At 40.5% G+C, this 26,043-nt stretch overlaps 1 protein-coding gene across 1 annotated transcript; it reads left to right on the plus strand.

The window, feature by feature from the left end:
* Window positions 1–8,659: 8,659 nt before the first annotated feature.
* On the plus strand, window positions 8,660–13,166 carry LOC308082024 (uncharacterized protein; the record flags this gene model as incomplete). Its single annotated transcript, XM_080423632.1, has 3 exons — window positions 8,660–8,755; window positions 9,874–10,105; window positions 11,898–13,166. The coding sequence occupies 3 exons, from the start codon at window positions 8,660–8,662 to the stop codon at window positions 12,512–12,514; spliced, it is 945 nt and encodes a 314-aa protein (XP_080279758.1). The 3' UTR covers window positions 12,515–13,166.
* Between the last annotated feature and the right edge of the window lie 12,877 nt (window positions 13,167–26,043).

A 26,043-nucleotide genomic window follows, 5' to 3' on the forward strand; every position in this document is an offset into this window, starting at 1 on the left:
TTTAAAAATGTTTAAAAAAATGTTTTAAAAAATGTTTAAAAAAACATAGGATGAAAAAAAGAGATCCAAAAAATTATTTATTTTGTACTCAGCACTCAGCGTTACGAAGAAGGTTGGTATTCCTAATTGTCTAACTATTGCTAGTAAGTCTAAAAGCACATTTTGCCAATAGGCTGGTGAACCTCTTGTGTTTTTTAGGAATTTGAAGGCTACGTCTGTGAACAACATTGTTTGTACATTTTGTTGTGATTTGAATATGCCAGCATTAACCCTTTTATTTTGGAATGTCTGACCGCGGCTTTGTCGTAGGGATATCTGAATTTGATCTTTGACCTGTTGTGCTTCCACCATGTATTGAGCTGCCAGAAGATAGTCTATGTCTTTAGCAAAACGGCCATCATAATGCAAAAGGCGTTGGTTAAAATATTTTCTCCGTGTGATATATTTTTCTCTTTCTGTTTTTAAACCACCACGGCCATAAGGGTACTTTGATGGGTTTGCCAATTCTTCAAACTTGTCGTCTAGATAGAATGCGCGTGGGTTTTGGTGTTCTGCAGGGGCGACTGAATATGTAGTGTCTGCATCTAAAAAATGTTCTTCTTGAAGCAATGTATCATATGGGAGTCCTCGTAATTGACTGGTTTGTTCAAATGCTTGTCTGTCTTCTTCATCTTCATTGTCTTGAACAGTTTCAGCAGTTGATTGGTGTGTTTGATCTATGTCAATTTTCTCTAGTGCTACATAGTGTATTTGATCAAGGTGGCCAATTGTTACAGTATTAGGACTTCTGCCTTGTTTTGGGATCAATTCAACTCTATAGTCATTTTCTGTGTTACTATTGTAGATGAGTATGTTGATATTCAGCATGTTTACCACAGCATTTATTGCAATGTTGTCGGCCCAATCGTTTTTGCGTATCTTTTCAATGATCAATTTCATTTCTTGCTGCTGTTGGAATATGAACTCGGGTGAATCAATTGGATATTCTTCAGCATTAGGCAATGCGAGAAATTGCATATAGTCTTTCTGGATCACTGGGTTTTCTAGAAAGGTAACCAATTGTGTGCGCATGTCAGCACCTGTGATAGTTTGTATACCTGCTATCTCAAGGGTGGTTGCTACAGCATGATAAAAACAATTGCCATCTTTAGGTACATCAAAGATGGTCAGTTCATTGTACTTAACATAATCTTCTAATTTCTTGTATAAATGTTCTATATAGGTTATAGATGAAGTTGCAGAGGTGGTTTCATTCTTGTTTGGGTAAGGTTCTTGTGGTATGGTTGTCATCGCTTCCCACAATTCACTATTTTCTTCGATCCAGCGGTCCTCCCAGTCATTGCAGATGTCAATGTCGTTGTATAGAGGATTGTTTTTCTTTAGCCAGTTTAGGGCGTCAAGCACCTTTTTTGGCCGCACATATTCATGTATATAGTGTCCCTTGTAAGCCAATTTTCGTTTTAGTTTTAAGGGAACAACCTCCGCAGTTTCAGGAAGTCTTGGCAATAATTTGATAATAGTGTCTAGGTTAGATGGCACATTGACTGCATTACCATGGATTGCCTTTTGTCTGCCTCTTGGCAAGCCAACAAGTTTCATGAAGGCAATACGTTGACTTATCAACCTTTCTTCTAACGGGTGCAAGTCCTGCAGTTCTCGGGGTATTGGGTCGAGTAATAAGTTGTTAGCCCAAGCCTGTGTAGGGAGTTTCCCAAGTTTAATGGACCGATGACACGTGTGGCACATCCAAGTGTTGTTTTGCTTGATTGCAGTTGGGTTTTTGTCTAGGAGACTTACAATATCTATCGTTCCTGTATACTTTCCAGGTTTAAACTCTGCCACTGATTCTCTGTAGAGCATTCGGATATCTTCTTTAAGAATGCGAGAGCAGCTTCATTAACTTCTAATTCTTGTGATCTGTACCGTTTCTTCTTACTCGTGTTATGTGCTTGTTGATGTTGTCTTTCATTATTTGAATACTTTGACCAGTTCCTTTTTTTCCTTTCGATGTTCTCTTCAGACTCTTCTACTTTTTCTTCCAGAGATTGTAGCAATCTTTGCTGTGTCATATTGTCAGCATTCATGGCTAGTCTTCGTCTTTTGTCATTTAGCGATTATTTGTCTCTGATTAATTTCATTCTTTCTTTATGATTCTTAGCTCTGTTTAATTGAAGCAATGCTCTGTTTACATTGAAGCAATCTATCATATGGGAGTCGTCGTAATTGACTGGTTTGTTCAAATACTTGTCTGTCTTCTTCATCTTCATTGTCTTGAACAGTTTCAGCAGTTGATTGGTGTGTTTGATCTATGTCAGTTTTCTCTAGTGCTACATAATGTATTTGATCAAGGTGGCCAATTGTTATAGTATTTAGACTTCGGCCTTGTTGTGGGATCAATTCAACTCTAGTCCTCTTCTGTGTTACTGTTGTAGATGAGTATGCTTTCTTAGCTTTGGCCTTCTGCGCCTTTGTTTGACCAATGTTACACACATACGCACGAGGGACACACACACGCACGGACGGGTGATTTGGACTATAAGATACTGTTCCAATCAAGACTGATTGATCCTGTCTTACCTCGCTTCAAAAACGTAAACGGCTTTTTGAAGTGACACACCTATTTATAGAATTGTATTTCGTCATGCATCCCTCTAGCCAATCAAAGGCATTGGTGTCAACATATTAACACGTATTAAGACTTCGGCCTTGTTGTGGGATCAATTCAACTCTAGTCCTCTTCTGTGTTACTGTTGTAGATGAGTATGCTTTCTTAGCTTTGGCCTTCTGCACCTTTGCTTGACCAATGTTAGGTGTTCTCAGAGGGACACACACACGCACGGACGGGTGATTTGGACTAGAAGATACTGTTCCAATCAAGACTGATTGATCCTGTCTTACCTCGCTTCAAAAACGTAAACGGCTTTTTGAAGTGACACACCTATTTATAGGATTGTATTTCGTCATGCGTCCCTCTAGCCAATCAGAGACATTGATGTCAACATATTGACACGTATTAAGACTTCGGCTTTGTTGTGGGATCATTTCAACTCTAGTCCTCTTCTGTGTTACAATTGTAGATGAGTATGCTTTCTTAGCTTTGGCCTTCTGCGCCTTTGCTTGACCAATGTTAGGTGTTCTCAGAGGGAAACACACACGCACAGACGGGTGATTTGGACTTACTGAAGGTACTGTTCCAATCAAGTCTGATTGATCCTGTTTTACCTCACTTCAAAAAGTAAAGGCTTTTTGAAGTGACACACCTATTTATAGAATTTTATTTCGTCACGCGTCACTCTAGCCAATCAGAGGCATTGGTGTCAACAAATTGACACGTGTCACGTGGAGCTTGCCCAATGTTAGCTTGGCTAACAATGTTTGCTCACACACGGCGGGACGAAGCGAAAACATATTCTCCACCTTCGGCAGAGACAATAAATAAACAAATAAATAAAATAAGTGGGATCCACATGGCAACAGCGTGGCTTCAATGAAGTCCAATCAGACTTAATGTGGTCAGCGTGACGTCATCAGTCGTCATAGGACTGTGACATTATATGACTCCATATTTGGGCACGTTTCCTTCCGATCAGAGCGCAATTGAAGTCCATTAGGCCTAACAGTTCTAAAAGTAGGCCGTATAACGTGAAAACAATATTAGTGGATGTAGCCTATACTTCTGTAGTCTATTGGCAGTGTCAGTGTGCACAAGAAATTTGGCACTCTACTTTCTTTACTTCCCCCTTTTTTATTTTTCTTTGTATTAATTTCTGTTTATAGGCCTATGCATACAAAACATTTAATTTATAAAAATGATGCAGGATGAATTAAACAAGTGAAGAAAACTTGTAAGATATCGTGGATGAAATGGATTACATGTAGCCTATTGTACGAACCTGCAATAAAGTATTACAAAATAAAAAATAAAAAAAAGATTTGGCACTGATCGTTCGAGCGGTTTGCGAGATTAGGTCAACCGACTGACGAACACAGACCGAGAGACCCTCTTCTAGACTGCTCTGGCTTGCTCCTACAGAGCCACGTTGTAAAATAAATAAATAGTTGGAGGTGCTAAACGAACCCACTGGCAGTGTGCACAACAAGAAGAAAATGTGGTGCTGATCTGTCCAGCACAGCAGTTTGTGCGGGATTAGCTAACTCCGGTCAGACCGACCCACACCCACCGTCGACCCTCTTACAGACAGCCAGCTTGACTCCTGCAGAGCCACGCCGTACAATAAAAAAAACCCCAACGGGAGGACTGCTGGAGAGAGAAGCCAGAAGGGTAAAAGAAATTCGGGATCTAATCCCTGGAAAACCGAGAGGGTTTGACACTGACAGCCAGGTATGCATTAGAGGAGAGAGAGAGGACGACTCCACTGCTGCTGCTGCCTTTTTTTTCACAAAGATCCGAGGAACTAACAGCTGAATGCTGGACTGGACATAAAGCAGATCGAAGCATCGAAACTGATTTTACACTAGGTAGGTACACACCCAGTTTGTGTTACATCTTTTTTTAATCCAACAGGAAAATATAAACATAGCCTAGTAAGTAACCCAATTCAAACATAATAGTCTTGGATTATTCAGGTTATAATAAGGTTATAATCATCTTGGATTATAACCTTACTTTGAAGAAACACATCAAACATAGTAGCCTAAATAGTCAAATGCAACTTCGAATTGCAGCCTTTTTTGTTGTTGTTTTTTTCACCGATGCTGCAAAGATGTATACATTCATTCAACGGTTGTATGATGATCTCACAACACGGCATGATGTGTAAAACTACCTGGTAACAAACTGGATGATAAACTGCCATCAACCACTGCAATCTGCACTGCAATCTCTGCTCTAAAAAAATACAAAAAATCCCCAGCCTCATCGCTGCAACATAGATGTAGCTACTCAAGAAATACAATCATCTGGAGACTTTTAGATGTTATTCAAATGTGTGTCTAGTCCATGTGATGTAAGAATGGTCATGTATGTATGATCGGCTGCCCCCCCACCCTCGTGTGTGAGTTGATCACTCACATCCCACACAGACACTGCAATGCCAGATCCAGCAGCACTTCTATCCTGCACGCCGTCTCTTTTTTTTAAGGACAGTCTACACCAGATGCGGTGCCGCGCCCATACAAGTGCATGCTGCATTCACAAATGTCAAGTGATGGAGACTAGCGTAGAGGCTACGGTGTGGTGCATGAGGGGCTGGATATTAGCAGCCACTACGGTATACGGTATGGGATAGACTAGTAGTGTCCCATACCGTACGATCGGTTGACGATCTACACGATACAGATCGCAAACCGATCGTATCTGGAAATTTGCATGAGTTCATAATCAATTTAATGCAAATGAGGCCCGTCCACCGCAACACAGCAGGTGTAGCGTAGCGCCCGCTGCCCAAAAGTCATTTTGTCTGCCAAAAAAAAACCCCAACGCTGACCGCGGGAACGTGCGCACGCTGTTAAAGCTATAATGGCCCAGTTTAGCCTACATCTATCTGCTGTTATGCTGTTATCTGGATGAAGTGGGCCTATCAGGCATGATCATGACGTTTATGTTATTATAATATCATAGTAGCTATAAAGCTATTGTTTCCCATCTGTTTGGTGGTTTGTCTGTTATCCTTGGTCCATGAGGTTAATATAGGCTAATTGATTAGAACTAGCCTATATTAGGCTATTATCATTATATAGCCTAAAGCCTGCATGAGTTGTGTATAAAATGATGAACTCTTTTTGAAGATATCCTGACTCCACCATTGTATCTGCTCCTTGCCATATTCCAGTCCAATCCTTTTTATCTGTTTAAATATCTTTAAAAATGCAGTGCCCCAGTTGCATTTCCTAATAATAGTGATCCTAATAATGGTGAATCATTGGGTATTATTATATATCGAGGAATAATCTTAATCTTAATAATATTTTTTTTCTCTTAATTTAATAATAATATTTTATTTTTTTGTAAGTGTATGTATTATAAAATGTTGTTTCTCAGTCGACACACCCCACATACATTAATAATTAATTCCAAGTTTGGGCCTGAGAACAACACCCACTTTATACATATTTCATTATATGTGCTGCAACTTGCACAAGAGACTGACGTACTCTGCCTTTTATTGTTATTTTATTTATTTATTGAGGACACACCTTATTCTTTTAGCTACAGTGCAAAAGGGGGAAGGGAGTCTCTATATCATGTGAGTGTGTTGAAGCTGCCAACAGGTGCCTCTCTGCGTGGATTTGGCTGCTTTTTATGGCCAGAGAGTTTCAACAGTGAATATTGGGAAGACCCGTCTTCATTTTTCATAAGATGGTGGTTGTTCAAAGTCCCTGCAGTACAACACATAACCATAGTTTTGCGCTAGTAACAACGCTGATACCTGTGTTGTTTGCACCTGTACATACAATGGCATGTATTTGGCCATGCCCTCAAATACCCACATTATGTCTCAAATAATATTTTATATTGGTTTTGATTGATTGATTGAATACTTTATTTAGAAGTTTGCCGAAAAAAGCACATGAAAGTACAGTTCAAATACAAGGTTAACTAAATAGGATTAAAAATGGGGGTCCTTTTGTACTCAATTCATAGTGACATTAAATGACAGACAGATATTACACTATCTATGCAGAACATCATTATATACAGTTTAAAAATCACACCCAGTGTGAAGTGGGCGGTGTGGTCATCACAGTGGTCATCATAGTGATGGAAGCTCACTTCAAAAAAATATAGATTTTTTGAAGTGCATAATCCTATTTATAGGTTATTAATGTCATCATGTGTCTCGCTAGCCAATCACAGTGCTGAATAGAGTCAGCCAATAGAGTCAGCCAATCACAGTACAGCTAGGGGTGTACTAATGAGCCAATCACAGTACAGCTAATGAGGTGTCCCAACCCGACTTATAGGGGCGGCTACACCGCCCAAAAATGTAACAGTTTTGTCATTTAACATTTTCCTTTTCCCCCCCTCCTCATAAGATATATCCATCCATCCATCTTCACCCGCTTATCCAGAGTTGGGTCACGGAGGTAACAGTATTTTGTAACTTCATGGGAGCTTGCATACAGAAAATAATTTCACCCACTCTTTTACACCTACAATTTAGGCATTTAGCTGATGCTTTTTATCCAGAGTGACAGTAAGCTAGGTAAACACATCTCTACATAGAGACAGTGTAGAGTGTAGTGCCTCAGTAATCTAGGATGATATAGGTAAACCAAGAAGCATCAGTCTAAACAGTATAATATCAAAAAATAAATAATCCTTACATTCAAACTATAAAACTCAACAAATGAACCTGGCATCTGTCTAAATAACATGCTATCTAAATGACATTTTAACCTTTGCATAAGACTGCATGGTCGTCAAGGCTAGGTGCTAACTTGTGATGTGACAAACTTGAAGTTGAAGTTGACTTCTAGTCTCACCAATTCATTACTCTCACTACCCGTCTGTCTGTCTGTCTGTCTATCTGAGGATGGGCCCTCGGGAACACACTTGTCCCTACTGAGTGCAAATAGTCTGTCACCATTCCAAATCTGATGCTAACTATGTAGGTGCCCATATGTTCATTTAGACCTGAGGCCGATTTTAAAAACGCCTTCTAAATCTTATTGCAGTTTTCTGAAAAACTTACATTTTCTATTCCAAAAATGTCATTTTTGCTATACGTCTGCATACAAACATTTATGAATGTTTGTTTAGCTGCATCCATACCTAACTGTGATACAGCATACAGCTCCGCCCGCTGTGCACCAAAGCAAAATCTGAAGAAACAAAAATAATTTCCAGATCCACTTAAGGCCCCTGCATGCTACCAAATGAGGTGATCACCCTTTCACCTTTTAGGTGAGAGGGTGATCACCCTAACTATGAGCGCCTAGTATGAAATCACCCTATCACCTAAAAGGTTAGGGTGATCACCTCATTTGGTAGCATGCAGGGGCCTTTACAGTATGTCCAATGCACTTGTATGTGCGCAACCCACGCATAGCTTCCGTACCAGAGCCATTCGTTCTGCATCTGTTGTACATTAGCAAATGGAACATTCTTCCGTCAGATATTAAGAGCTCAGTTCCTTGAGCAGCTTCACAGTCAAAGTGAAATCATTGCTGTGAATGTTCTCAAGCATAATGACACTTTGGTAGAGGTTTGGGTTGTTAATTTACCTTGCCAAAGTTGCCATGATGTACTGTAACTACAAATATTAGTGAAATAACTTCCGTTGATTAGAGATGTATATTCCAAAATCGTCTGCTCACTCACTTAACATTGCATGGTGAAACAGCTCTCAGAGTCACTCTCAAACAAACGAATGCAAACCAAGCAGATTCTGCCAATATATCAAGAAAAGTGGAACCAAATATAACATGGCGCCACTTCTCCATTGAATTCAATGGATGCGGGCGGTTCTTTTCTGTCGCCCTATTACTTTGAATGGTGTACGTACATGTTCTCGATAGCATCACAAAACCTTCAACGCCTTTGGTTTTGTTTTGTTTTGTTTTGTTTATAAAAATGTCAACTTCCTGTCAATTTGACAATTTGAAGATCCGGATCCGTGGGTCCAGTCACTGTTATAACTTATCGATCATTGAGCATGTCTTCACATGTGTATTTTATGTTCACAGAGAAAGCGCAATGGGAGCCCGGTGGTGTCACAGCTTGGGGGAGGAGTTCAGCGTTTCGAGACTGCACTTAACACCCAGCAAACCAGAGCTGCTGCTCCAACCTCAGGTGAGTAGGCAGGAAGAACTAGAAAGGTGCGCCCCGTGGAGCAAGCTCTTCGGTATGAGCGGGGACACCACATACCTCTCCTTCCTTGTAGTCTGGAGGAACAGTTAGGTCTGCAGTAGTGCATTCACAAAGAAATTACATAATATAGTTGCTGTTAAACTCATACTGTTATTTTTGATACAATCTTGACAACTTCTCTAAACACTTAAATACTATTTTCAATCGGGGGTGACGGCCCCCGGCACTCAAGTCACAATGACGTATTGGCGCCAGAAATGTACCCGAAAATGTATTGATATATTGTAACACGTTGTCGTGTTCCAAAATAGGTGCTAGGTCCCTGCAACATTCATTTTCGAGTGCTCCGTCCATATAGTAAAACGCTGATTCGGAGCTACCTGTAGGTGTTGCCAAAAAAGACTAGTGAAATGAATTACACGGTATGACTAACTGGGGAGTTGCTTCTTTGGCATACAGGCAGTATTTACAAAATGTTTGGTGCTGAATGGTCCAGCAGTTTGTGAGATTAGCCCCCAAACACACTGACACGCACAGACTCACAGGGGTGAAAACATAATCTCTCGCGTCGCCTTCGGCTGGCGGAGATAATCAGTGATGCTGAAGGAGGTGCCTGGTTAAAGGAGTACTTCACCCCTTTTTACGGCGAATGAAGGATCCAAGGATGAAGTAAATACTTGATGAATTGAAGTAAATAGCTGGCCAAGGACAACACAACACTTTTTTTGTAGAGTATAATTTCCAAAACAATGCTCACAGTGTAAACCCAAGTGTCTTGTATCCATTGGTATGCTCGATATCCTACTTCCAAAACATTGCTTTAAACTGAAAAAGCAAAGGTAATAATTCCTTGTATTCCTTCACGGTGTGAGTCATTGATAGGGGGGGAGTCTTTCTTTTGGCTGAAGTACTTCTTTAACAGGTGCTCCAAACATGTCTTGATTTATTCATTGTGTTAATAAAGCTGTATTTTCACCATGAGGCCCAGAACTCCTATGTAAATACACATGGGCCTGGGTCTGGGATGACAGGATGCAAACTGCGATATGCTTTGTACAGTTTTGTACTCACCGCAGGCTAATGTGTCTTCCTCCCCTCAGTGGAACGTCCCACCGTGTCTCTGGCTGTTCTACCGGTTCTTTATTCTGCTCTACACACTCAGCTGGTGTGTGTATACAGGCTTGCTCTTCAACACCCCCAGGTGGCTCATATGCCTCGCTAACGTTAGCTACTGTCTGATGGGTCTGTACTACCTGGTTGCCCTCATTAACCTGGTGGCAGCGTTCGCAGTCGTCAGGCGCCACTGTCAGACGCAGAAGATCAGTTATCCAGGTAAGACATGACTCTACTCAATATTACTGGTACAGCAAAGTAAAGCAACAAGAAATAAACCATGCATCCTCTATCGTCAACCACTTATCCGAAGTTGGGTCGCAGAGGTAGCCATTCCAGCAAGAGAACCCCAGATAGACCTTACTTTTCCTGGCCACATTATCCAGCTCTGACTGGGGGATTCCGAGGCATTCCCAGGCCAGCATAGAGATATAATCCCTCAGCGTGGTCCTCTGTCTGCCCCACAGCCTTATCTCAGCCTGGAAAACCTCCCTGGGGAGGCCTGACCAACCGGCCTAGTACCGACCGACCGACCGACCGACCGACCGACCGACCGACCTACCTACCTACCTACCTACCTACCTACCTACCTACCTACCTACCTACCTACCTACCTACCTACATACCTACTGTACCTACATACCTACCTACATACCTACCTGCCTACATACCTACCTTTATTGATCACGTGGGGGGATTTCAGTTGCCAAAGGCAGTACAGCAGTTATAAACACAGGGCAGACATATAGAAGAAAAGGGTATATACAGCTAAGGGGAGCAACAAGATACCGTACTAATAGTAATTGAAAAATATATATAAGCAAAAAGATGCAGTAGCAATACATTAACAATATACAGTATCGGTGACAAAATACAGTATCAGTACCAGTACAGTATTGCCATGTAATTAGGACAGCAATGAATCCAAACAACCCCCAAAGACCAAGAGGGAGAGAAGAAAAACTCAGTGAATGGGCTAAAACTGAGTATATGAACAATTCAGAGATGTTTGTTCCTTATGGGACGGTATTAGGATTCGTTTTCAAAGCATTGAGGTGCAGGTTTGTTACTGCTGGTTTTCTCAGGCGTTCAAGCCCATTCAATGAATTTATATTTCCCCAGATGCATCGGTATAGGCGGAGATCTCTGGTCGTCTGACTATACCAGACTAAATGAAAAATGTCTTATAGCCCTCTTTTTAGTTCCTTTAGAAGTTTTACCCCTTTTAGATCACATCCTCGGGCACAGTGTGCACCTAGTATATATTACCTATTTATGAAAATAAATGACAACATATGACATCATGACATCCACCCTACAATTCTGCTGGTGCAGCAACACAGATTGCCCTCCTCTCCCAGCTTCCCTCTCGTGAACATGGTTATTAATTGTGTGCTCATATGGACGCTCGTCCGAGCTGGATGCACAGTGGAGGGTTCAAATCCCCAGTCTCTGTGTAGTGGCCAGGAACTTTACCCCAATGCCATTATTATTTTCATTCTTATTCTTATTATATATTCTTGTATCATCAACATCTTCATCATCGTCATCACATGGATTAAAGATCTCATTCGCCACGACTGATTTCAGTAATTTGGATTCCATAGAAGCTATGAAAAGCATGTAGAGCACCGATTTTATTTTATTTTTTAATGTTCGATTATTTAGTTATTTTAAGATCAGGTTATTAGTTATTTTAAGATTAAAAGAGTATTTGAAGTGATCAAACTAGTGATGGAATACATGTTTAGAAGCATCTTCTTCAACATGAATGGTCTCAGAAATGTCATAAAGGCTAAAAGGTTAAAAGCCTAAAATCTGATTTCTTCAACTGGTTGGCTGCATGTGGAACAGCTGCAACATAGGTTTAGAATGATAATGACCTAAACATCAATAAACTTTCAGTCATGAGCTTTTGTTTTAGCTTTATTCCATGTCATCATCATTCAGCAGCAGCAGCAGCAGCAGCATTATTATTATTATTACTATTATGAATGTGTTTTCTCTGAAGGTTCCTTGGCCGTGCTCCCGATGCCTGGCTGCCTGGGCCGGTCTCTGTCCCTGCAGTGGTTCCTGCACATCGCCCAGGGCTCCCTGTCCCTCACCGTCTCCGCCCTGTACTGGAGCGTCAGCTTCCCTGTGTCCCGCCACCCGCTCACCGCGTTCAGCCTCAACCTCCACGTGGTCAACACCCTGCAGACCCTGCTGGACTGCACCCTGTCCTCCATGCCCATCCACCTCGGCCACTGCGTGTACGTCCTGATCACCGGCTGCCTCTACATCCTCTTCGTCGTGCCCTACTGGCTGGCCTACGCCAGCGACATCCGGGGCGAGGTCTACATCTACATGGTGGACTTTGGGGAGCGCCCCGCCACCCACGTGCTGGTCACGTTGGCGCTGTGCATCTTCTGCCTGCCCTTCTTCCACTTCGTCCTGTGGAACATTGGCCTGATACGGGACGCGCTGGCCGAGGACGACGGCATCAACCCGGCCAGGTGGTGGTGGCAGAAGGTGGGCGGCATCGGGTACAGCCCCGGCGCCCACCTGGATCGGGAGCAGTCCGTGTTTAGGATCTGTCCCGGCAAGGAAGAGACTGCGATAATCGAGCAACAGACCACCTACTATTGATCCCCCCCCCAGGTCCCAGGTCCCACACGGTTATATCCTCTGTGCGATAGAAACAGTACTGAAAATTTCTAGTGAATAGGGCTGTTCACAAAGTATAACTATAACTATAAAGATATAGTTTTAACCACTTAAAACCACATTCAAAGAACAAATAACGCACATCCTCCGTTTCTTGGTGCTGAGCCAAACTGCAAAAACAGAATCATGAAAAACAAGACCACAACCAATAATGAAGACGATGGTGAACGATATAGTTATTGTTATAGTGACAGCGCTTGGTGTGAACGGCCCGGTAGAATGAATGTTGTAGCATGTCTTACTGGAAATGATCATGTTGCATCCTATTAAGTGTTACGCTTGACAAATGTGTGTGACGAAGAGACTGGCGCCACAAGGAGGCAGCACAATTCCTTACAATCACAGTTAAGAGTTTAGCCACTTTATGGTGAATTGGGATTTTGTTTTTAAGGTTAATGTGTATGCACAGCACTGGTATGCATCAATAAAAAAACAAATCACTTTTGTGAATTGCTTTTCTTCAGAGGAAACACTGAATGTGTGCTATCTAATGTATAATATCTATGTACAGTACTATAACTCTGTCTTGCTAGAAGTTGCTACATCACGATCTCTAGAATGTCATGATGAATAGATCATTCTGTATAGCCACCTGCATGAGTCATACAGGCTATTATTATGTCTAACAATGTATTGAAACTAGAGGAAGTTCGTATGCATTTTCTCTTTATTCCTTGTCTTCCTACTGTTGTTATTATAAATGTTCTTAGAACTCAGACTACCGCCTTCCATCGCTATCATTCTGATGCCTGCTTGTCCTGTATGGATTTATAATACTTGGATGTATGAGTGTCCCCAACACGTGGCACTCGGTTTACACACAAAACACTTACACTCAGACCACCACGGAAACTGAACTTTGATTGTGTTTTATCCTTTTGATAGATATGTGCAAATATATGTTTATGCATATGTGTTTTGTCAATAAAGATGTCAGTCAATCAGTCAATCAATGAGTTTCTCTCAAAGGCGCTGAATTTGTAACCTACCGTATGACAAGTGCATCGAGGATGAGCACCACATTTTGTTTGAATGTAAAAAACAGCATAAGAAATTAAGAAATATCTACCCGTAGTGTCTGTACCTAACTACTACTAGCCTATGTAAACCGACTGTCTATGTTAGCTAACATAACCCTAAACTTATTATTATAAATTATTATTACAGTTGGATAACCCAAAGATAATAGGTACCCTGATAGGTGCTTTTAGAAAAAAATGTTTGAAAGTAGTTATGCCATATGTCCTTTTTTTTTTTTACAATTGCTTACGCACAAAAATTAAAGGTAACATACAGTTAGTGGAAACCTAACACTCAAAACCTCAGCCCAGATCTGCACAAGTACAAGCACATTCTCAGCGTCGCACCTTTTTGCAAAACACTACACACGTGTTTTGCAAAATACTAGAGCACACTTCTCTACATTAGACACGGAAATCTGACATGATGTCACTTCTTTGCCATTTCAAAGCACTGCCTTTCAAAAATCGCACACCAGACACTTAGGTGCTTAAATGTGAACTCACCAATCAGGCGTAAGCACTAGAAAGGCAAGAAGTGAGTGTACCTGTCTACACCAAGAATGGAAGGCAGTGTTCTAGTAAGAGGAGGCGGGAGAGGGAGGATGAGAACTGTGGAAGAGGGTTAGGGAGAGGAAAGGTTTGTCCCAGGATGGCTTTGCCATTCAACGAGATTCTTCCCTCACTGTCTTGCTAGAAAGAACATAGAATGTGAACAAAGTGCTACAGCCAAAACCAGTTAAATGAAAAGATGTGTCTTTCTTTCTATTTTGTACATAATTCATGCTTTACTTTTTTGTCTCCACAAATGTTTTTGTTGTTTATGTACTACACGTACATTTTGTATTTTGAATGTGTTCTTTTCTGATTTTGTTTGTGTGCAAAATGAAACCTTTCAAAATGCATGGATGTATTGACTGATTTGACAATATTGGGAAATGTAACTATGGTATTTATTTGTGTGCAGTACAGGTCCTGTGTGTTATGTTTGGTCGATATATATATATTAATCTACTACTACTAACAATATCTCTGGAAAAAAATCTTTCTCAAACTACTGCTATATTATTAGATGAGTGGAAATGTTAAGAGTGATGGAACACCGCAATGTGCAGTTTGTTCAAACAGAATCAGATCATATGAACAATGTATGTGCCATACAGTGACAAAGTTGGGCTTTTGTAAATTATTGTATAGTTTTGAATGAAGTGCTTCATTTTGATAAAGATCTGAGGTGCTCTGCTACTTGTGTGCGGTTGTGTGAATTGTGTGTAGTGCTTAGATCAATGAGCACTGTTTTCAAAAGTGTGCTTAAAGTCATACTGTGTAACTTCTTTTTCAATTAAACAAGTTATTTTTTATATATATTTTTTCCACATAAAGGTGTTCTCTAAACACTATTTTTAGTAGCGAGTGTCTGCCCCGATACTTGTACCGAAATATATTTATTTATGTATTTTGATGTTAATTAATACAGACAGTTTCTGAAAAGGTTGTTGTGTTCCAAAATATCCTTGGCGCTAGGACCCTGCAGCATTCAATTTGGTGCGTTACTTTCCTGATTTGGTTTCAAACTGAATTCTGGGAATCGCAGTTCTAACATACAACGGAGCTACCATAGGTCTCGCCAGAAAGACTAGGATGTTACACATTATGACTTTAAGCAATTTGAAAAAACAACAACTGTAAATGTCATTCCTGCCATATACATTGTATTGCAAAAAAATAAATATACAATCGTTTGTACTTCATACCATGTTAATGGACTACAGTTAATAAATCGTGAAACTTGAATATTGGATTTGTGCTTGGAAAATTATTTCAGTTAATAACGGAGCATTGATTTATTTTATGACCCTATTTGTGTGGACCTTCCTTCGTGTTTGTAGACAGCAAGTTGGTAAAAACCAATCCAAAATGGCAGCAGCGCTGCCGCAGCACCATCTTGCGATGGTTACCAAATAATAATAATGTTTATTGTCCCCGAAGGGATATTTGTCTTCACAAGTCTGTACAAAAACAACAACAAAAAACAAAACAAAACAAAACAAATAACCATATAGCAGCACAAAACTAGCCTGGTAAACCCTCCCTCCGGAAATCTCCTTTGTAATTTATTTCAGGAGTGAGTCTGGCATGATCGCCCATTCTGCAATATTGGCTGTGGGCTGGAGTTGGGCGGGAGTAATACCGTTGACTGACAACCCCTTCAGCCAATGATCGTTGTTCCCCTTCAGCCAATCAGCAGTGCATTTTTACCACCTCCAGACTAATGTGACGCAACGGGACTTTTGACATGGCCATGCCCAAAATAGGTTGCCTTATTCGGATACATGCGTGTCACTGCCCGCCCCTGTCGGTTCTCTGAAATTTTATTTTTAAATAGGCTCTGTCATGATTAATTGACCACATATATGAAGTTAAACAACTAAATTCTATCCAAACGATATCTTAAAAGTAAATTCCGTGCCTCAAAAAAGAAGTTTGAGAGTTTTAAAACCAAAAGTAAAAGAAAACAATGGCTGCTGTTCGTATTTGGTCGGCTGCACTCAGGCTGCACTCGGGTCCATTCGGGCTCACTCGTACTCGCCACCTGATTGGCCAACTTTTGCTGTCAATCACAGAACGATGAGCGACGACGCTGATAGGCTCGTCCATTTGGTGAACGGGCTAGAAACGCCCACACAAGCCTTCAGGCCAGACTCCTTCCTGAAATCAAATGGAAATTAGATTTTCCGGAGGGAGGGGCTTTACCAAGCTAGCACAAAACAACATATCAATACATGAGGTCCCCACTGTACACAGAGCCATCCTATCAACAGGGCAGTTTGTTTAATGCCACAATGGCTGAGGGGACAAAACTCCTGCTCCTTTTCACACTTCAAGGTTCTGTATCTTCGCCCCGATGGCATGAGGTCGAAGTAGCGATACAGTGTGGCACATTTGTGCCATGACCCCTGACATCATACTTGACGCTCAGATTATACTAAGATCCCCTGACCCATGATTCTGACATGATACTGTCTGATATTATACTGACCATGGTACTGACCATGATACTGACATGATATTGACCATGATACTGACGTGATAATGAGCAAAGCGGAGGCTCGCAACTCACTTTTGAATGCTCCAAGCTTTTATTTGCGACAAACAGCAGATACAACGTTTCGATCCAGACCATAGACCTCTTCAGTCTGATAATCAGGCTAACGTTTCGACCCTTTCGGTCTTTTTAAAGTATATATCATATACTTGAAAAAGACAGAAAGGGTCGAAATTCAGTTTCAGTTCTTACAGTTTGGCTCAGCACCAAGAAACAGAGGATGTGCGTAATTTTTTCTTTCAATGACTGACATGATACTAACCATGATACTGACATGATACTGACCATGAAACTGACATTATACTGACCATGATACTGACATGATACTGACCATGACACTGACATGATACTGACCATGAAACTGACATTATACTGACCATGATACTGACCATGACACTGACATGATACTGTACATGATACTGACATGATACTGACCATGACACTGACATTATACAAACCATGATACTGAGATGATACTGACATGATACTGACCATGATACTGACCATGATACTGAACGTGATACTGACATGATAATGACCATGATACTGACCATGATAATGACCATGATACTGACCATGATACTGACATGATACTGACCATGATACTGACATGATACTGACATGATACTGACCGTGATACTGACCGTGATACTGACATGATACTGACCATGATACTGACATGATAATGACCATGATAATAACCATGGTACTGACCATGATACTGACCATGATACTGTCATCATACTGTCATCATACTGACCATGATACTGACATGATATCCAACTTCAACTTCTAACTACTTTAATTTCCTTTCGGAACTTCGTTTGTGCAGTGGTTAAAAAACAACATACAGACGAAATACACACAAAAAAACAGTCCGGGCTGAACCCGACCTAGACGTTCAGCAGTCGGATGGACGTAGGTACGAAGCTAGCTGAGGTTTCAGGTTGATGGCACGCATCACGCCAAACCATGCTGTGATGTAGATGGTCATTATGGATTCCACAAAAGACTTCAGAAAGCGCACAGGATTGATGGTTGGACCTGAAGCCTCCTCGTCTTCCTGAGGAAGAACAATCGTTGTTAACACTTGGAGTGAATACTGACCATGATACTGACCATGATGGGATGTCAGGCCCTGCCACGGAGATGCCACGCCCTATCAGACTGTGACAGGATGTGACAAGCCCTGACACCCCAATGACATGGCTGTGACAGGGACTGACATCCCTGTGGCAGGGCTGTTCATTCAGTGCTGTGAGAGAGGCCTGATGTGAAAGGGCCCTCCACATCCATATACAATTCTACTTATAATCGTAACAGGCTTTGTTTTCTCTCCCTGGGAAGTAGGCTAATAATGAATAATAAGCACATACTAAAAGTCCAGTTTCATGTAAAATCTGATATTTGGAAATTGATGAGATGTTTTCTAAATTATACAAGCAACACACTACATAATTTAAAAAAGTCTTACATTTGAATTGTGTGTGGGGGTGGTAAGGGACCTGGATATTGAATATGGGGCACTGGCCCAAAAACACGTTGCATCGCGACGTGTTGTGAACTTGTAGATCACAAGTATAAAATAGGGCTTAATTGATTAATGTACTATGTTTAGTAATAAAAATCTAAATCTGCAATGTAACCTTTCAAACAATTATAGATTACATTACATTACATTACAGTCATTTAGCAGACGCCTTTATCCAAAGCGACTTACAATAAGTGCATTCAACATAGGTAGGGAACGAAAACTACTAATCACCAGAAGTCTTAAGTGCATTTTCTGCAAAAACAAGCAACCACGAGTATACCTAGCGCTAAGGTAAAAGTGCAATATATCAGCTACCTATTTCCTTAAACAGATGAGACAAAATAGCTAAATCAAATGAGCAGGAGCTAAAACAAATAATTGTATCGACTACACAAGATCCAATAAAACAATACAACAATAAAACAAGGGTTCGTACAACTAGTTAACAACAAGTAGGCCAGGCAGAGAGGAAGGGTAGTGTTTCCTGAAGAGGTTGGTTTTCAGCCTGCGGCGAAAGATGGGCAGTGACTCTGCTGTCCTGACATCAGTGGGAAGTCCATTCCACCACTGTGGGGCCAGAACAGAAAAAAAGTCGTGACTGTGTGATAGATAAAAAATGGGAGATCCAGGCACTTAAAAGAGGGAACAACCTTTATTTAATACAACGCCAACATGTTTCAACCTGAAGTGGTCTTCATCAGGGCTAAACATAATCATAGTTTAGTAAAAAGTACAATATTTGCCTCTGAGATGTAGTGGAGTAGAAGTATAAAGTTTAAATAGTAATCAATAGGAAATAGTCAAATAAAGTAAAAGTACCTTAACATTTACTCAAGTACAGTACTTGAGTAAATGTACTAAGTTAATTTCCACCACTGCGTGTATTGCTGCTTTTTTCCTGAGTCACTGTTGACTTTGGCATGTATCGCTGACCTCCACTTGAACCTCGGTTACCACCAAAGAAGCAGACAACACTGTGTTGTTTGATGTTCCCATGATAAGGCCTTTAGGGTTACTCGTTTTGTAAATTCCACTCCTTTATCGTTGTGAATTCCTGTCAAACTTAAGTAATTTCCACCTACTGCCCCCAACCACTGGGTAAACCAAATGCAGTTGTTCTGCAATTTAGGCATTTAGCAGACGCTCTTATACAGAGCGACTTTCAATAAGCAAGGTAAACACATGTTTCAACTGCAGAGAGACAGTGTAGTGCCTCAGTAAACTAGGATCACAGGTAAACCAAGAACCTAGCATCAGTCTAAACATGATCATGATAAAATGGTACCATTTTTTTCTACTCTGGCTATGTCTCATAGGAGGGCTGTGGACACTTCAGAAACCCGCCTACCAGTGACATCATCATTAGGCAGATTTCCTTTTTTTAACGAGATTTCAAATCTTTTATTTAGATTTTTATTAATGCAAGAACAATGGCTTCCATTGTAGCATGCTAACTTTGCAGGAATAGAAAGCCTGCCGTTTCTGTTAGCTTGGATTCCCCATCGATGACGTCACTGGTAGGTGGGTTTCTGAACTGTCCACAGCCCTCCTCTGAGACACAGAGTGAATAGACAGAAATGGTACCATATTATAATCAGCATTAGTGAGGACCAATTATATAAAGATAGGTTGAAAATGGGTGAAGTCGTCCTTTAATGTTTTATGTAAAGCACTTTCAATTGGAAATGTACTGTACAAATAAACTTGCCTTGCCCTGCTCTCATATCTATTATGGGCGTGTGTATTCCTGTACGTAATATACCATATACTGTACACTATGCATTCCATCAGCTGGGTCTGTGTGTTTGCATTATGGCTCCTATTGGTAGGAGGGACACACGTACATAAGTAAATAAAGAATATTTTACAATTGACCATAATGGAATGATCACACAGATAATGGGAATCACAATGGATCAAAATAACGGGTTTTGATTTGCTGGGTGGATGGTGTGTGAATCCACACCGCTGCTTTTGATATCCCCCCTCTGTTTTTTTTTTATGGCCGATGGTATGTTTTATGCCAGCTTCTGGTCAGAGTGAATAAAAAGAAAATCTGTTATAAAAATGATCAAACAAAATACAGATGTTTGATAATTTCACTATTTAAAGTGTCACTATGTAACTTTTTTTTCATGAATAAAATGTAATTTTGTCCAATCTGTATGATAGAGTCAACAAATCTCCGCTTATTAATAGCGTTTATGTGTCAAACAATGGGACACAGGGTTGCCACTTTTGCGGGTTTCGCGCGAGAAACAAGCAGCAAGGTCTGTACTTTCGCGCAACAGGACGTGCAATAACCCCAAGTTTGCAACTACTTTCGCCTGCGCCCTTCACCGGGTATGGTCTAGTACAATATAACTTGTACAATTGGGGTTGAGACATTGAGATTGTGTCAAAGGTCTTGTCTCACCTATACACAGGATCTGACAAGAATTTTGACCTGATTGTCAAGATTCAATTTATCCCCTGAGCAAGCAGGCAGGCTCTATTAGCTCAATGGTAGAAATGACATCACTTGTGCAGGAAATCAGGTTCAAATCTGGGGTAGAAAAGGAAAGTTACATAGTAAAGCTTTAACTATAATAAAATTTGTATGTGAACCACATTTACCCTGGCATCCTTATTTTGGGCAAATTCCCCAAAAAGGGCTTATGTGGTTAAGAAATTGTCCCCCTCTTTTCCCTTTTTTCAACATATCATCAATCCTGGATATTGTTTACTGTACCTATGATAGCTTTCCTCGATCCAACTGTATATAGCCCTACTGTATGTAGACATTCAAACATTTTGTCAAAGGGTTCATTGACTTTGTGAAGAATGTTTCTACGTCATTGTGCAAGTTGGGATAGGGAACACATTTTTGTGTACTGGGAAATTGTGTTGGCAAGCATGAAGAAAAGTGTTATTTATCAAAAGTCAAGTTTATTGTACAGTATGGCCCTTAATCACTGTTAAGTCTCAAAGGGAAATTACTGGCCCACATTTGATAAAGAATAGTAGCCTATAAGACAAGAAAGAAGGGCTGAACAAACACTCTGGAGCCCGGCGGTGGAACTCCATATTTGGGCAAAGCTGACCACACACACACACAGGGACATGTTGAGAAAAAGAGGGAGCAACCTCCAATGAGCTACTACAGTGTTTGAGTTATGAGGACATGAGAGGTGTCCTCATAATGATGATCGGTAAACCGATAAAATGTCCTCATAAACCACCCAAACCAACACACACACACACACACACACACACAGAGATTCCTGAAATAAATAAATAGATAGATAGATTCTTGTCAGATTTAAGGGGGCAGATATGTATTAATGCTGTTTGGGAATTATATTTGGATTTTTGTTTTTAATGGACATCTCAATCAGCTGGTAGAGGTCAATAACTTCTATAAGGTCATGATGATAAAGAACGGATATGTCTGTCGGTGACAGCTGGTGCTGGACCAATAGATGACAGCAACAAAAACATGAATGAAGGTCTTCACCCTGCTGCCTTAAAGGGCCTATACCCTATTACGCAAGTAACTTTTTATACAAGCATCGTTTCCGGCTAATGCTCTTCTTCCAGCTAATGCTCAAACGTATCCGTTTTTTAATATTGGAAATGTTGCCATCCTGCAATTCTAATCAGTGGTAGTAGTTGTAGTAGTAGTAGTAATAATGGTAGTAGTAGTAATAATAGTAGTAGTAATAGTAGTAGTAGTAGTAGTAGTAGCAGTAGCAGTAGCAGTAGTAGTAGTAGTAGTAGTAGTAGTAGTAGTAGTAGTAGTAGTAGTAGTATAGTAATCATTTATTAATGTATAATTTTTTTGTGTCAGTAGGGGTCGGGATTTTAGCATTATTATGGTGGAAATATTTAAGTGAATATCTTTTTTTGGGTAATATTTTAGTACTAATTGAAAGCAAATGGAGTGGGAGGTTGTGTTGGGGGGTTCTGTTTGCCTTGCTTCTATGTACCTTTTTGTCGGGAGTCTTCAAAGAGATCATTGCTCTCTGGGTCTCTGAGATCAAGGTCTTGTTTGTGTACAGCATGTCTTTGTGTGATGAAAGATGGAGAGAATATGAGGTGAAAGCCGAGTGAGCAAAAGATAAAGATAATACATCCGCTTTGGTGCCTGTTTTGTTGATTTCTGCCACAAAGTAAGGTTCAGGAAAAATGTCCTGGACCTTACGTTTGCCTTTGTTACATAACGTTAGTTTACAATCCAGCACAGCTCTTGGGGTGTCCTGTCGTAGTATCCCGTTAGAACTGCTGAGCTGTTATAGTACTTTTCCATTTCCTAGTCGTACTCCCTCACTTCTTGGAAGCACCATATGTATCCAAACTTTAGCCAATGAAAGGTGATCCCTCCTGGGAAGGTTTTTAAACCTCTGTTTTTATAAAGGCACTATGAAATATCATATTCTTCTAAACAAACAGTGAGCTTGATAAAAGACAGGGCTCTGGTCCATGTTGAAGGCAGGTTTTCACTAGGGTGTGGACACCACAGGTTCCCAGTGGTGAAAAGTAAAGTAAGTGTACTCAAGTAGTGTACTTGAGTACAATTTTGAGATGCTTTAACTTAACTTGAGTATGTCCTTTTTTCAATCATTTATACTTCTACTCCATTGCATCTCAGAGGCAAATATTGGATTATATCTAATGTTATATTACAATTATTTGAAAACAATTTACTTTGGTTTTTATTGTATTTATTATAATACACTTCAGCTATTCAAAAACAGCAGCTCTACAAGATCACATTTTCGGGAAACAAATTGAAATATCTTCAAATCATATGTGTATGAGCACTTTTACGTTTGGTACTGTAAGTACATATTTACTCAAGTAAAATTTTGAATATAGGACTTTTACTTGTAACAGAGTATTTTCTACATTGTGGTATTGCTACTTTTACATAAGTATCTGAGTACTTCTTCCACCCCTGTAGGTTAAGTTCCGTGTAAGAGCACATGCAGGGAGAAGCAGTGTCCTGGGGTTGGACGGACAAAGGACCTCTGTGTTCAAGGTGTTGGTTTGTACAACTTATCAGACAGACAGCGGAGCATCTGTTTTGGTAAGGAGCATGGAGTCAGAGTTTGGTTACAGATGTCCCACCTAACATCATACACCTCCTATTGATGTAGCAGGGGCTCCATAGCCTCTCTGTAAATTCCTAGAGTTCCATTCAAGCCTAAGGTCTCTTCTGGAAAAAGGTTCATGTATGAAATGAACCCACGGCCAACTCTAGAGCTGGCTTATTATACTGTATCTGTTGATATCAGTGGTGTAAAGTAACTACTGTAAGTACATGTACTCAAGTACTGTACTTAAAGGGATAGTTCACCCCCAAAAATATTTTTTTCCCTATTGATTAGTCACCTCATGGAGACTTGAATTCATGGATATTTTCTAGTTTTTGTCGCATTCCTAAGCCAATAATTTGATGACCAGCAGCGGTTCCGGTAGGAGACACAAAGAGTCGCCTTTGTGTCTCCTACCGGAACCGCTGCCTGCCGGTCCGCTGGTCATCCAATGATTGCCTTAGGAATGCGACAAAAACAAAAAATATCCATGAATTCAAGTCTCCATGTGGTGACTAATCGATAGATTTTTTTAAAGTAAAGTTTTGAGGTATTTTTTACTTTACTGGAGTATTTCCTATTTTCAGTACTTTTACTTCTACTCCACTACGTCTCAGAGACAAATGTTGTACTTTTACGCCACTACAATTATTTGAACACTTTAGTTACTAGTTACTTTGCAGATATAAATCATTATATTATATTATATTATGGGTCATTAGAAAAGTATTAATTGCAAAACGTTGTAACAAATGTATATTTAAATGCTGGTTGAGAACATATGTATGCCCCTCCAGTTGTGCAATATCCGCTGTACCCATTGAGTAGTTAGTGCAATACACATAATCATAGTAGGCCTAGTTGGAGGCAAATCTATGAAGTCCATATGGACATAAAAGGGACACAAACAAACAAACAAACAAACAGACAGACAGACAGGCAGGCAGACAGACAAATACAGATAAAGAGATCTCTATATTTCGGGAACATGCCGTCACAGTGCCAATATGATGTCATCTGTTTGAGATCCACATAAGCCACGCTGGTATTAGACCCTGTCTAAACACTTTCATGGGATGGGATGTATGGAAAGGGACAGCGTTTTTATTTTGTTTATTATTGGAAGGTGTTTGAAATGTTTATAAACTAGAAAAAGTGCTCCTCGGAGCACAGGTCTCCGCCAGGTCAGGTAGGTTATTGTGGCCTCCTGGTGGCGCAATAATAGGCCAAAGTGAAAAGGGTGCCATTTCTTCTTAGGCCTTGCACGGCAATCGGACACTGCATTCATGATTTGAGGCATTTTGTTCAAAAAATGTGTTTTGCTAAATTAGACCTGCTGGTGGCGCTATAACAGGCCAATGTTAAAAGGGTGGCATTTGCTCTTCAACATAGTGCGAATGTGCGTGCAAAGTTTGACCGCAATCGGATGCTGCGTTCATGATTTGCGGCATTTTGTTCAAAACAAGCCACTACTGCAAACTTTAGATGTCAATCTTAGCCAATCAGGATGGAATATGAAAAATCAAACACATCCGTCTTGATCACATGACTATAGAGATCACGTGTACCGATTTGCGTGAAATTTGGATACAATCGGAAGGAGTAATATAAAAAAAGTTTTACATAATACCTCCTGGTGGCGCTATAAAAGGCAGATGTGAAAAATGCAGGGCAAAGGTTTTTCCTTGACCTCTAGGGAGTGCGCTTACAAAGTTTTACACAGATCGGTGCACTTATAGGTAAAAACACGAATCGGTCTGTTATAGCGCCACCATGAGGCTGATTTGAAAATGTTCAAGTGGCATTTCTTTCTCGATATAGTGGAAATATGTGCGCAAAATTTCAAGGAAATTGCATGCTGTGTTCATGATTTGAGGCATTTTGTTCAAAACGGAGCACTCCTGCAAACTTTAGAAGCCATTTTTAGCCAATCAGGATGGAATATGAAAAATCTGAAAGACTTGTTTCGTTTAATGACTATAGAGATACTGTGGACCGATTTGCGGGATTTTTGGACAAAATCTGTAGGAGTACTGTCAAAAAATAGGTTTTGCACAAATTGGCCTCCTGGTGGCGCTATAAAAGGCCCATGTGAAACATTTGGGGCAGAGGTTCTGCTGTGGCATCCAGGGAGTATGTGTGCACAGTTTCACTGCAAACAAGCCAACGGTGCCGGAGATTAGCTGTACACAGACAGAATGACGGACACACGGACGGACACACGGACGGACACACGGACGGACGGACGGACGGACGGACGGACGGACAGGGGGCAAAACATACTCTCTCGCCATGCCTTTTGGCCTGGCGGAGACAATTACAATTTAGGCAAGGTAATCACATACAGTTTTATATATTAATGTTTTATTGTATGTTTTTTTTATGTTTTGTATGTCCCCTATTGGCCTCGGCTGTAATAAAGTTTGATTGATTGATCGATACATAGAATGCAAAGTGCCTCAGGAACAAAGAACCTACCATCAGTCTAAACATACTATCCAAAACATTATAATCTGTACATTGAAACCATGCAGGTAAACAAAGAACCATAGGATCAGGGGTCTATTCCACGAAACCTGGATTAGGGATAAACCGGGTTTAATCGGCTATCCTGGCTTAAATTATCCAGGAATCGGTTTCACGAAAGCTGAGTTAGCTCGGCAGATTAACTTAGCCAGTAAACCTGGATATGTTTATCCATGATCCTGTTTCACAAA

The sequence above is a fragment of the Gymnoscopelus braueri genome, assembly GCF_963280865.1.
Source record: "Gymnoscopelus braueri genome assembly, chromosome: 3".
Lineage (NCBI taxonomy): Eukaryota > Metazoa > Chordata > Actinopteri > Myctophiformes > Myctophidae > Gymnoscopelus > Gymnoscopelus braueri.